Source organism: Mizuhopecten yessoensis, unplaced genomic scaffold (genome assembly GCF_002113885.1).
Source record: "Mizuhopecten yessoensis strain PY_sf001 unplaced genomic scaffold, ASM211388v2 scaffold8841, whole genome shotgun sequence".
Classification (NCBI taxonomy): Eukaryota; Metazoa; Mollusca; class Bivalvia; order Pectinida; family Pectinidae; genus Mizuhopecten; species Mizuhopecten yessoensis.
This window is the reverse complement of record NW_018407749.1, coordinates 205,602-219,402: the sequence shown is the minus strand read 5'-3', so window position 1 is coordinate 219,402 and position 13,801 is coordinate 205,602. Positions and strand designations below refer to the sequence as shown.

At 36.8% G+C, this 13,801-nt stretch overlaps 1 protein-coding gene across 1 annotated transcript in view; it reads right to left on the bottom strand.

The window, feature by feature from the left end:
* The window catches only part of LOC110456772 (nucleolar RNA helicase 2-like), a 21,841-nt gene extending 8,325 nt beyond the window's left edge, over positions 1-13,516 (bottom strand). The window contains exons 1-12 of the mRNA XM_021507729.1: positions 13,321-13,516; positions 10,183-10,417; positions 9,844-9,927; positions 9,506-9,525; positions 9,110-9,181; positions 8,663-8,780; positions 6,354-6,542; positions 5,062-5,210; positions 4,548-4,754; positions 3,822-4,046; positions 3,438-3,511; positions 2,489-2,648 (exon numbers count right to left, since the gene is read on the bottom strand). Of these exons, the coding sequence (XP_021363404.1) occupies positions 2,489-2,648; positions 3,438-3,511; positions 3,822-4,046; positions 4,548-4,754; positions 5,062-5,210; positions 6,354-6,542; positions 8,663-8,780; positions 9,110-9,181; positions 9,506-9,525; positions 9,844-9,927; positions 10,183-10,417; positions 13,321-13,401 (1,614 nt within the window). The 5' untranslated portion in view covers positions 13,402-13,516. The remainder of the gene's footprint in view (positions 1-2,488; positions 2,649-3,437; positions 3,512-3,821; positions 4,047-4,547; positions 4,755-5,061; positions 5,211-6,353; positions 6,543-8,662; positions 8,781-9,109; positions 9,182-9,505; positions 9,526-9,843; positions 9,928-10,182; positions 10,418-13,320) is intronic.
* Positions 13,517-13,801: the final 285 nt, after the last annotated feature.

The following is a 13,801-nucleotide window of genomic DNA, read 5'->3' as shown; positions in this document are numbered from 1 at the left end:
TATCAAAATCCAAGATGGCTGCCTGTCGGCCATGTTGTTTATCCGATCAGTCTCAAAAGTTGCCCTGCACAGCTTAGGACCAAGGGGAACCTGCATATAAAATTTGAGAAAGATCCCTCTGGTACTTCTTGAGAAATACCGATAACAAGAATTGTTTACGGACGGACGACGGACGCAGGGTGATTTGAATAGCCCGGGCCACCATCAGATGATGGTGGGCTAAAAAGCCCTGATCAGGCACACACACGAGTCAACTAAGCAAATGACGGGATCGTCTCTGTGTCCACAAGACTTTGTAGCTTCCTTGAATTCATCGCTTATTTTAGTCAGTCCTTTGGAATCAATTTTTCTGATGTAAATTTTTTTAGTTGAGTATTATGCTACATGGTGTAGAACCGGATGTCACCCGCGAATCAAAGCAGTTGTCAATTTGACGCTTGAAATTCCGATGACCATATCAAACGCTATCATGACCTAGTTTCGAGTATTCGGATTTGACTTCTCTCCCCTTGCTCAGAAACGGAAAATTTCCGATTGCTGAAGTTATTATCGTTCTGGAGAACGACTTATGTATTTTAACATACACTTTAGACATGTTTTGATAAAATCACAAATATTGATCTGTTAAACTTCAGAGATACACGTAAACATTATGTAATGTGCATCATAAACAGTGATTGTGATAGCCCCATTCTAGTACATTGTATCAAAATAAGTGACACAAAGGGCCCAACGGGCATTATTGCTCATCTGGATATTTAAGTTATCATGGTAAATTACTCATTAAAAGAAACAAGGAAATTAGGTTCCCAGGAGAAGGACCAGATCCTTTAGAAAATCACGGTAGCATGTGTATCCTAATCTTCCATGTTCAGCAACCATATATATATATATAGTTATTATAAGGTGGGATCTCCACTTTTTCAATGCGAAGACCAAGAGACTAATTTCTTTTTTATGTGTAGCAATTGTATACATATGGTTATTGGTTGGGAATCTCCACTTTTTTTCCGGGTGGAACAGCAGGTTTTACAACAAGCTGGCCCGCAAGTTGATATTTTGTTATTTTATAAAAAAAAATCAGCTGATTTGAAAAGCTCTTATTTAAGCCCAGAATGTACCACGTGCACAGAGCTTCTAGATTTTATAATTTTTGGAGGGGGTCAGAAGAGTATTGAGTACCTTTGGCGCTCGCTCGGGCCTGCACTCCTCGTTATCTGGAGCAGTGCACTTCAAACAGGACCAGTGAATTTTACTTCAACTGGCCCTTTGGACCAGCGACTGTTTTTTTTAATTCCACCCCTGTGTATCCACTCCCCAAAAGACTAAAATGTAAATATTTACTTTTTGAGCAAACTTTTTTTCACTCACAGACAAAATTTGATTTAGTGCTCACAGCGTATGTGCTATGCGCGTTTGCTAAATGCTTCTGTAAATGTTGAAGTATTGTAGGTCAGTATTTGACTGTTTGTTATAAGATGAAGTGTTTTATTGGTACATATCTTAACTGTACTCTACTCCTGAATTTTCTCACAATTACATGTTTCCATTAGAGGTACACAAACACACTCAAAATGAAGTACAGCTGTAGTTCATTTTGAGTGTGTTGATGTAAAATGCAATGGGTGAAAGACACCTGGAATCTATTAGACATATTTTTCAGCATGTTTTTTAAACAAGATTACCACACAGGTATATTAGATGTCTGCCTTTGCTTTTTTTGTCAAAACAAAGCAATAGTCTCACTGTAAAAGTTACCATAGTATAATTGTCATCAATTCACATCTGCACTCTGTAGCAGATGACTAATACTCATAGTGAGGCTTACCAAGTTTCTGTTACATGATAAATAATCAGGGACTATTTTCTGGAAAAAAGATATCAATCACATGATGCTCTGAAGCACAAAACAGGGCACAACAGTGTTTAAACTAAGGAAAACAGGGCATAACAATGTTTAAACTAAGGAAAACAGGGCACAACAGTGTTTAAACTAAGGAAAACAGGGCACAACAGTGTTTAAACTAAGGAAAACAGGGCACAACAATGTTTAAACCCTTGCATAACAATATGGACCAAAGCCACCCTTACATAACAATATGGACCAAAGCCACCCTTACATTACAATATGGACCAATTGCCACCCTTACATAACAATATGGACCAATTGCCACCCTTGCAATACAATATGGACAAATTGCCAGATATGAAGTTGGGGTACAAAGAGAACACAATAACATAATCACAAACAATCAAGAACTCTGTTCACAAAATTAGATGACCATCAGTGTCCAATCGGTTGGTATTTTGAAAACAAATGCCTACAAAAAACGTTTATGCAAATAACATGTCACTTGCCACTTCTAATTTTACACTGACATGTGTCCCACAAAAATTCAGGATAAAAACAAGATAATTACAACATACTGTTGTGTGAATATTGTAGTACTTTAACAAAGCATGGATTTCGTGTGAAAGAATGGCTTACCTCTTTATTTAAGAGGAGGGAGCGAGGTACAATGCTTTTACTACCAGACATCACGGCTAGGGCTGCTGATAAAGCTTCCACAGCACCTCGTTCAGCGATCAGATTTTCAGCTGACTCTCGGAAATATTGCAGAGTTTCGTCTGTCACCATAGCTAGGGACCTAGATAAGCAAAAAAATCCATTGTTAAATCTCACTGATAAAGTGCAAACACTATTTCATATTTTCTGATATGGTGATTGGAAAATGAGAAACATCTATCTTCCTTTCCTGATTTGAGAAAAGTAAAACTCCTCGAGAAAAAATAAATAAAACAAAAATAAAATTTGCAGCTTATAAGTACATGTATATATTTATTTCAATGCATTTCCTTGTTTCCTTTGCTATCTCTGCTTCTTTTAGAATATCATTTGTAGTTATTTCTATGCAGTTACTTTTCTTGGCTTTTCTCTGTTCCTTTCAGCAACACCTTATGTATGATCTAAGAGAGATAACCTACAAGTTGAAGTTTGATTGGTCTAAGGGAGATAACTAACATGTATGCTGGACATGCATAACAATGGTCAAAGGCAGATATTAATATATTGAACTGCCTCCACCGGATTGTATAGCTGGTTTTAAAATTGTGTATCGAAGTTATATCTACAAAATAAAGCCAAAATTCATCTTTTTTTTTTAAATGTATAGAAAATGTGAAAAGTTGATAGACAGCAGACTGATCGTGAAGCCTGTACGACATCAAGTTTGATGCCATGTTGAACTAGAACTGTTTATATTATTTTGACCCTTTCATCCCTATGTAATTTTAGTAGACTCTACCATGCACTGATCTGGATGAGTCCATTATGGTCTATAGTGGTGGAAGGGTTAACCCTTTGCTGCCTATCATCACCAGTACCCATTTCCCTACCCACCACATCCCTTTGATTAAAAATAAATATCATTTCTCACTTTGCTGCGTCACCTGCGGAAGCTTTGATAACATCTGCTGTTGTTGGACCTCCAACCTTCTTAAACTTGATCCTCTGAAAATTTTAGAATAGAGATGTATAAGGAATAGCTAATTCTTTACAAACAGGTGGCATTTCAAATGGTAGATGCATATCTGATATTATAATATTCCATAAAAAATCTCCTGACCATTGGCTTCATGTCATGTCTTTATCAACTACATAAACTTGCGTTAGGGGTTAGATATTTTCTGTATTGGAGCGATTTTAATATTGTGTCTTGACTATTTAGTCTAGTCTATATAGCCATGCACTGTTATTACAAGATCAAATTCAGCTCAAATTTTAGTTTCTTCAAAATGTTTTCACTAAAATGAACACATACCGCTTTGGTTTCTACCCAGGCTAAATCGTGTTCCTCCTGAGGTTTGTAAAAGCAAACACAGACTCCCGAGCGCCCAGCACGTCCTGTCCTGCCCGATCTGTGGATGTAGGAGTCAACGTCCTTTGGGGGATTACACTGAATTACAAGGTCCACCTCGGGCACGTCCAGGCCGCGAGCGGCCACATCTGTTGTAATGAGTACTTTATATTTGCTTTCCTTGAACATCTAGAGATGCAAACGAAAAAATCATGGTTACAATATCGGATAGAATATAATAAAAGTATTAAACAATGGTTTCAATTTCAAAATCAGTTTTATCTGATGAACAGTTATAACATATTCATATTAGAATGATGACTTACCTTTGTTATCTATAAAAGAAATATTGATGGAAATAATGCTTAATTTACCTTTTTTCTGCCATTTCCTATCAACTGCTAAATTAGATAAGTGAATCATTTGATATAAGATTAGTGAAACTTTTCTAAATTTTGACGCTTAAAATTGAAAAGATGCGAGTATTTGACTCCTTATATCACTGAAGATGTTTACATTTGTAAATAAACGCTAAATCTGAAAGAATTTCCAGGCCATCAGGTTACAAAAGTTGAGAAAATGTAAAACATAATTATTGACAAGGTAACTCCCAAACATTCCTGTTATGGTCTGCTCTAAGCACTAGGTCATAAGAATATGAACTTGCTTTTGAAGTAAGGTTGTGCTTACCTTAAGCACAGACTCTCGTTTTGCCTGAGGAATGTCTCCATGAAGAACATGTCCATCTTGCTTGATGAGTGGACTGACAGCGAGTTCATCTGCGTCACGTTTGGTCTGACAGAAGATCATGGCACGTCCATGCTCGCCGCTGTACACGGAAACCACATTCCCAATGGTGCCTGCTCTGTCATGGTAGCTACATTTGATAGCCATATGCTAATTGAGGAAGAAATAATACAATGTTGTTATCAAAGTTAATATAAAGCCAGGTGTATACAATTCCACTAGTCTGGCGCCAGAGGCAGGTAGATTATGTCAGGGCTAATGCAAATTTTAAATAATCACTATGGAATATTTTTTCCATTCTGGTAGAATTTCGCAAAATCAATCTGTGGGCTAGTACTAGAATTGCGCATCCCTTTTAGCAGCGCAATGTTTTAATGTCTGGACAAATTAAATTAACTCTGCATAAAACAAAATCTTGACATTCTAAGACTGTTCTAGGAAAGGTACATTCACTCACCTCTACTGTGGTGGAGGTACGACTCTCCTGTGTTCCCACCAGATTCACTTTCTTTATGTTATTTACATCCATGTACTTCTTGGCCGTCTCATACACCCAGGGGGGCAGTGTTGCTGTGAAGAGTAGGGTCTGTGGCTTGGAACTAGCATCTGTCACAAACAGATTAGCTTACATTGTCATACACAACATAGTCCATAACTTAAGATCATAGGAGTGTATTGCTAAACGGAAATAGGAAGTACATCCCTAGTTGAAAATTCAATGTAGGGAGACAGTATCACCATTTCCGCATATTCTACTGTTAAATAATAAACTAATGAATATTGTATGTTTATTATTGACAGAACAGTGTGTTCTTTCAATATTAAAGTATTTCAAAGCAATCCAGGCATTAATTCAGTGGTTTTTTAATCAATGAGTCACATGTGTCCATTTTTCTGAACTTCAGGAAACCGGCTACCTATTTTACCACTGTGAAGATTTTCAAGAACGATTACTCTTACACGCTATTACTATATGTATATGGTTTTATTATAAAATGTCAATTTTTAATCGTTTATAGATAATCAATTTTAGACAATTTCAGCATTTATGAAATTGGTATACATTAATACAATACTAAGCTATGCATGTATCATTTTTATTGACATTGTTTGTTTTGAAAAATTCACTCATTTTTACACAAATTTCCATTTAAAATCCTTAAAATTCTGACAACCTATATTTTTTTGTGGCAGAAAATTTTCATTACTTCAAAGCAGTATAACTACAAAATTTGAAGAATTTCTACTGAGAAATGGCGACACAATCCTATTACCTTAATACAGTGTCATTAAATATACTTCCAAATGCTCTTAACAGAAATAGTTGCTGTACTTAGCAACACCCCTTTTGCAAAATTATAACATGACAACAGATGTTTGGAAAACAGATATTTAAATCATTGTTCGCTGCTTTTCCTATAGGACTCACAGATATTTTGAGAACCCACTACATCTCTTTGAGAAGTAATGGAATTACAAACATTGTTTTGTCTCATATGTTTACACACAACACAAAATTCTTACTCAACACCATTTTGTGTATATTTACATAAAAATACGAAAGTGTATGACTTAAAACCACCTCCTATACAGGTTTATATTAACAACAAACTCCATGACTTAGCATTGTTCCTGGCATGTTCTTTCAAATATGTACACCACAAATAGTTGATGAGAGTCGACAATAAACGCAAAAGAGCCTGTCGTAATTTCCAGGCAAAAAAAACTATGATAATTGTCACTACTGACCTTTGTTGACGTAGGCAGAGTTTATGATCTTGTCAACGCTGTCTGCAAAGCCCATATCTAGCATCATGTCCACTTCATCCAGGACCACATACTCAAGGGTAGAGAAATCCAAGTTCCCTTTCTCTACGTGATCGAGGATACGGCCAGGAGTGCCCACCAATACATCTAGGCCAGATCTGATAGCATTTTCTGTAACACAATATCACCATGTGCTGTACCAGTAATGTAAAATACTACTGGCCTCTGATGTTATATGGCTGTCCTCAGTGTTCCCAAACAGACCCAAATTAGGTTTTTTATTTTACCCCGAACAGTTTTACTTTCATTTTCAAGGACTGTCCTATGTAACCAAGCACCTGCAGGAACAGAATCTTACCCTTAATACAAATTCCAAGAGAACACTGTTCTGTTTACTATTTACATTTTAACCAGGATAGCCATGTATATACTTGCACTACAAACTAAATTTCAAAATATTGCCCCTAAATCCTATTTTAACAAGAGGCCCAGAGGGCCTGTATCGCTCACCTTGATATCTAAGCAATCATGGCAAAATATTCTCCTTATAAGATCCAAGGGAATGGGCCGGACCCTAAGGCCAAACCTTGTAACATATCTGTATTAGATTTTCAAGCCCAGCAATGTATGGTTATAGGGTGGGGATCTCGACTATTTCCAAGCTGTGACTACGAAACTAGGTCCCTAGGGTTGTGGCCAGATCATAGGGTCAATTCTAATATCACGACAGCATTAATATTGTCTCTTTATGTCCAGCATTTGTATATATAGTTTTGGGGTGGGGATCTCAACCGTTTCAAAGTTATGACCCAGGGGTTAAGTCTGCAAGAGTGGGACAGATCCTGAGGTCAATTCTAATATCATATGATGATCACAGCATTTGTCTCTTTATGCCCAACAATTGTAATAGTATACTTAGTTTTGGGGTGGGGATCTCAACAGTTTCAAGTTATGACCCAGGGGTTAAGTCTGCAAGAGTGGGACAGATCCTGAGGTCAATTCTAATATCATATCATGATCACAGCATTCTTCTCTTTATGCCCAACAATTGTAATAGTATACATAGTTTTGGGGTGGGGATCTCAACCGTTTCAAAGTTATGGCCCCGGGGTTACGCTTGCAAGGGTGGGGCAGATCCTGGGGTCAATTCTAATATCATGACAGCATTTGTCTCTTTATGCCCAACAATTTTATATATAGTTTTGGGGAGGGGGTCTCAAAAGTGTAAGTTATGACCCAGAGGTTGTCTCCAAGGGTGGAGCCAGACCCCAGTGCCATCCTGGAAGCATATGTGCATTCTTTATTTCTTTTCCAAGTAATCAACTATTTTTGGCCCAACCCGTTAGCCCTGGGGGTCAGCCCCACTATTTGTACAGTTTTGATTTTCCACCTCCCATGAATGCTTCCGACTAAATATAATTTATATCTAGTGTATATTTCTATAGAAGAAGTCGTTTATAGCAATAAAGCCAAATTGCCACCTTTTTGCCCCGCCCCTCAGCCCCCTGTGGGGTGGCCCAACCATTTGTATAATTTTGAATCCCCACTACCTAGGAATGCTTCCAGTCAAACGTGGTTGATATCCATCTTTGGGTTCCAGATCCAAAAAAGTCGCTTAAAGCAATGTAGCAAAAAAGACCTTTTTTGGTCCCGCCCGTAAGCCCCCTGGGGGTCAGCCCCACCATTTGAACAATTTTTAATACCTGTCTCCAATGAATGCTTCCAACCAATATGGACAATATCCAGTGCAAAGTTCTACTGAAGAAGTTGTTCATAGCAATATAACCAAATTGCCCCCTTTCGGCCCCACCCCTCAGCCCCACCATTTGTACAATTTTGAATCCCCACTACCCAGGGATGCTTCTAGTCAAATATGGTTCATATCCACCTCTAAGTTCCACAAAAGAAGTCGCTTAAAATAATACATATGTATAGACAAATTAACCCCTTTCGGCCCCACCCCTCAGCCTCCTTGGGGGTCAGCCCCACCATTTGTACAATTTTGAATCCCCACTACCTAGGGATGCTTCCAGTCAAATTTAGTCAAATTCCAATCAGTGGTTAAGAAGTAGTCGTTTGAAAAAATTGTGGATGTTCACCTTGGTCCTTCGGACCAGGTGAGCTTATAATCAATATAAATATCTTCCATGAAGCAATTTAAAGTAGACTAATTCCACCTGGAAAGTAAATATGCATACCTAGATCTGATGTAAGCGTCAAATTTAATTTTAAACTTTCAGTTCCCCCTTTCAAAGTGCAAAGATCCCGACATTATGAGTTGTGTAACTTACCTTGAGGATAATAAGGAGTACCACCATAGATGCAGAAAGTCGAGATTTTGTCGCCGACGGATTCAAAATCGTTACACACCTGTTTGGCTAGTTCCCTGGTTGGTGCCATCACCAGAACCTTTACAAAGTGTTAAAGGAAGAACTCGACTTTAATAAATGTAACGACAAATGAAGACGCTGCCTCTGTCTGGGATACATGTAGTCAACACAAGGAGGGAACTGTTTTCTGCCTTTCATGGCAGCTATTCATCTATCATTCAAATCTTTATGGTGATGAAATAATATCCATATTTTTCAAGCATTTTCTGTCAAAATCGTAATTTTATTTCTTTCACATTTGGTAATTGATCAAATGAGAAAATACCCCATTTCTCATTTTGCTTTGTAGAGTAACAAGGGTTGAATATCTGACCTTAAGAATTAGCAGTTTGAGTTGAGTATACATACTTTTGGTGGTCTACCTCTTTTATTCGTATGGTTCTCCTGTAGACGCTCCACTAACGGAAGTGCAAAGGACAGCTAAATAGACATGAAAAAAATGGAAAACATGGCTTAAATTTGTCAATAGAATGCCAGGTAAGTGGCCTCTTCTTTAAACACATTGAAATGTAAAAATGATAAAAAAAAATACTACTAATAAAGCACACCAACAAATCATTAACAAATTGTCTGATATATGTACAGTTAATGGTTCTTTTCAAAGGTCTATTGGAATCATCTTTTTCTCTCCAAGAAATGACTACAATATTAATTGACACGCGCATGTAAAAGTTTATGATTCTCCATTAAACAAGATATTTCACATAATTCAAAGTTTTCACAAATATTCTGATATAAACTTACTGTCTTTCCTGTTCCCGTTCCTGTAACACAACATAAAAGGTATTTTTAATATATGTAAAAAATGACAGGAAGATACAATTCTGAACAAAAGTAAACCATGAGGTACATATGTATCAATAAAGTCATTAAAGTTACTTAACATTTATAGATTTAGACTTTTGAATTGTTTATATTTATGACCCGAATACTTAATATTTTATTCACAAAACATGAAGACAAACTGATCTGGTTTACAGTATCTTTGAAATAACTGTAGGAGTATTTTCATTTGAAAAATTCCAAATCTGCTCAATGTTTGCAGAAATGACCAAGATGTCAAAATAAATATCAGTTCTCACTGGCTTGTGCAATAACATCTTCTCCATCATACACGTAGTTAAAGGTCTGAGACTGGATCGGAAATAGATAATTGATTCCTTTTGCTGCAAAATAAAAGGAAACCAACATTTACTATATGATCAACAAAAATTAAGAAAACTTAAGTCAGTGTTCAAACTAATATCTGTGTCGAAAAAGCTCAACAGAATTAACTATCTATGGTTATATTTGACACTAAACACTAAGGTACATTCAATGCTCTCTACCAAACATGAGAGCATATGAATTTATTTCAAAATATAACAATTATACATAAAAAATGTTGAGACCGAAGCAAGATAATCACAAAAAACTTGCACCTTTTAATTTTGTTACAGTCCCAGGTGAAATTCTGAAATTTGAGAAGGCTCCGTCTTTCTGTTCCTGTGTGAGTTCTGGTTCAGGGTCACTTTCCTCCTTGCCATTCTGATTTCCATTAAGACCATTTGTAGCTGTTCCATTTTCTACAGTACTTTCGTCTTTTGCAGCTTTATCCTCAACCTTCTCTTCTGGTGAACAATTTTCTTCATCTTCTTCCTTTGAAATTTTCTTACTCTGAAAAACAGGATCAAATAGAAATCAGCAACATCCTCAGTTTAAGGCTAACATTTTGATGTTAAGAGAATAAATGGATCCATATACAACAAACTTTTGAATGAATAAAGATGTTGAATAGAACTAGAAAATGTCTGTAAGACATAAATGCCTCCGCTTCCAGGTAAAATTAGTTTTAGTGTTCTATAAAAAGTTACAACCACTTTGATCTTGATACCCTGAAACATGCACACACAAACAAGGTACTACACTTAAAGTTGATAGTTGATTTTAATGTTTTTTCTGTATGTTATTACCATCCTGAAACACAAGGATGTCAGAGGTATACCCATATTTGACCTTTATATAAAGTTTGACCAAAATCCATGAAGGAATGAGGTTGTTAATTGTTTCAATTGAATCAGTTGATGATTTTCTATATTCAGCAAGTGTGACCTTGGCCTTGGAACCCTGAAACACAATGATGTCCGAAATATACCGATACTTGACCTTTGTATAAAGTTTGACCAAAATCTGTTAAAGAATGATGTTGCCAAGTGTTTACATTGAATCGGGACGGGGCGGACAAATAGACTTGAGAGAGGGAGTCTGCTCAAGAAGTGGGGCAAAGTAATGTTGTATAGATTGTTAAAAGTACCTGGGGAAGTTTTAGGAAATAGTCAAGATTTAGGGAAGTAAGAGTTGAGAGTCTAAAGTTGAGTCGTGGTTGGAGATTCAGGAATGCGAGCCTCTGGTGAGAGAGGCCAGGGAAGGCCTGGGAATAGCAATTGGTGTGCTTTAGATTTATGTTTGGTGTTATAACTGGATAAAATCTGTGTGCATGTAGATTTGCTGTCATGTTGCAGAACTGCATGCTGTTAAAATGGACATTTGTTTTTAAGAGAGATCTTGCCAAGAGGGCCTACTCAAGGTATGGACACTGACTGATTTGTTGATGATATTTCCTCTGTTGACACTTCATCTCTTGGCACTAATTACAATAGGTCAAAATTCCTTGGATTTTACACTCATTCTCTGCACCCCTGGAATATGTATCTTGACAAAATTAGGCTCAGTATGTGCTACCTTGCAGTTGATACAAGATTTGGACACTGGTTTGATCTTTTGATGTTAATACTTTGTACATCAAAATAATCACTGAACAACATAATGGTAAAACTGGCCAGCTTTGGATTCGTGGAGTAGGGTGTTGTTCTTCTGAAATCTTCAAAGGACAGGTATCGGTGCTTGTAACCAATCATGTGCCTTTGGTTTTGTTGTCACACATGTCAGAGTGCAGAGAATGCAAGAGAGACTGTTTACTATGATACCTTACCAAATGTCAACAAGAACTTATGCTCAGATGACAAGAGGTGATCAGTAACACACCTAGCTGCGAAAACGTAGCTTTCTGACGACGAAAGATTTTTTTTTATATATGGTAACCATATTGTGTCGTCAGAGCTATGAAGCGGTATATATATGCCAATTTATGGAGCAAATCTGCAAAGATGGACGGTCTGTAAGACTATATAAAATTCACGCCTCATATTCATATAATGCTATCAAAATATTGTATAACTGTTGAAAAAATGAATCCTTACCAATGAAAAAAACTCTTTCACAAAATTAACTAAGTCTGTCTTGGGGATTTTTTTTAGAAACGACCGCCAGGACAGATCACGCTTGATGTTATCTCAATTATTCTTTCTATATATGGCATGAATGGCGAAATAAAGTATTACTACCGATGCTGCCATGTTTATTACAATTTCCATATTGGGTCACGACACCCATATTAAGATGTCCAACTTTTATCCGAAGAGGTTGAGATGAACTTTCCAACACAACGGTCAATTAAAATTTTGATTGTGCTTGCTACGTCAACTTGATAATTTAACAACATTTTAGGCAGAGTTTAACTTCAAGTTGTGCAGGAAATCAACAGAAATCGTTCATACTTACGGATGCAAACCAATGTGCTGTCAATTAATTCTAATATCGCCCTGGTGTGATTCAGTCACACCAGGCTTGCTCCATTACAAGGCATGCGATCGATTAAATACTAGTCCTAATGCTAGTACCTATTAATATTAGTACTATAACATACCCTGCGACATACGAAACTTTGTGTTTCATAAAATTGGATTTTTATTGGTGAACTGGTGAGTATGCATGAAATTAGATCTACACTAAGCACCCAACATGTTATATCAGTGACAAGACTTGCATATTAAGCAGCAATAATACAATAAGGGATCTTTCTTGATTTAAACACATGGGTTTTGCTAAGGTCTGTTGTGAACCATAATAATGTGTATTTAGACATGTGTAACCGACCCCTGTGGGAATACATTATATACACATCACATACTTTATCCACAGGTGCTGGACACACTAATGTAATGATAATATAGACCCTACATGTCATTTTAGTGTCTCAAGCACCTATGACTTTAGACCCCCCCTCCCCTTCCCCTTCCGTGATTCCCTTAAAATGTATTCGAGGCATTTACATGCAATGCCTGTAATTTAACCTTGGCAAAAATAATCGGAAGGTATGGCATTATTTTGAACTAATAATTCAAATACACTACACCACAATTTGCCAGTCTTTGAGAGTTCTCACAAACTTGTCACGCCCTGGCCACGTGCTGTCCATTATATTATTTTTCTCGACGTTCACTTAAGTGATGGTCTAAACTTTCGATCTAGGGTGCGTCGATCGCCTTTTCAATGAGACACACATTGTACAGAAATAACATAGGAGCATTTCCATATTCATTAAAATATCAATATAAGTATAGTTATCCCACATTATGTCACTGCCATAATGCCATGTGGTGTGGTTTAGCAACCACGTGCCATGTGATTATTTCACAATCAAATGTCAAAACAAGAGTAAGAAGGTTTTAACAAATTACCTTATCCTTAGACTTCTTTGAATCCTTTTTGGTTTTGTCTTTCATTTTCTTCTCTTTCTTTTCCTTGACTTCGACCTTCATTCTTGTAGCCGTAGTAGAATTTGACACTAGACAAATAACTAACTCAGTCAGTGCTTCCCTTACAACACGTGTTGAAAATAACCACTTCCGGCATCCAAGTCATAAAGCGCCATCTATCGCACATTTTCATCCAATCAAATTACACTATATGATCTCGACCGATGTCGTAACTGCATAAAATTAACCTGTGTCGGCGTCAAAGGTGCGGTAAATGACACAATTACTACTTTACTATATAATCATCGTGTGCAACATATTCCAACAATTATTTTGATACCGAATATTACACTATTTCAAGAACGAATTGTTCTTTTTATTGAAGATTTAAGCAGTAAACTGAATTTTCATTACGAGAGAATTCCCATTTAAGACACGTTAATTTGCATATTTCTGAAACGAG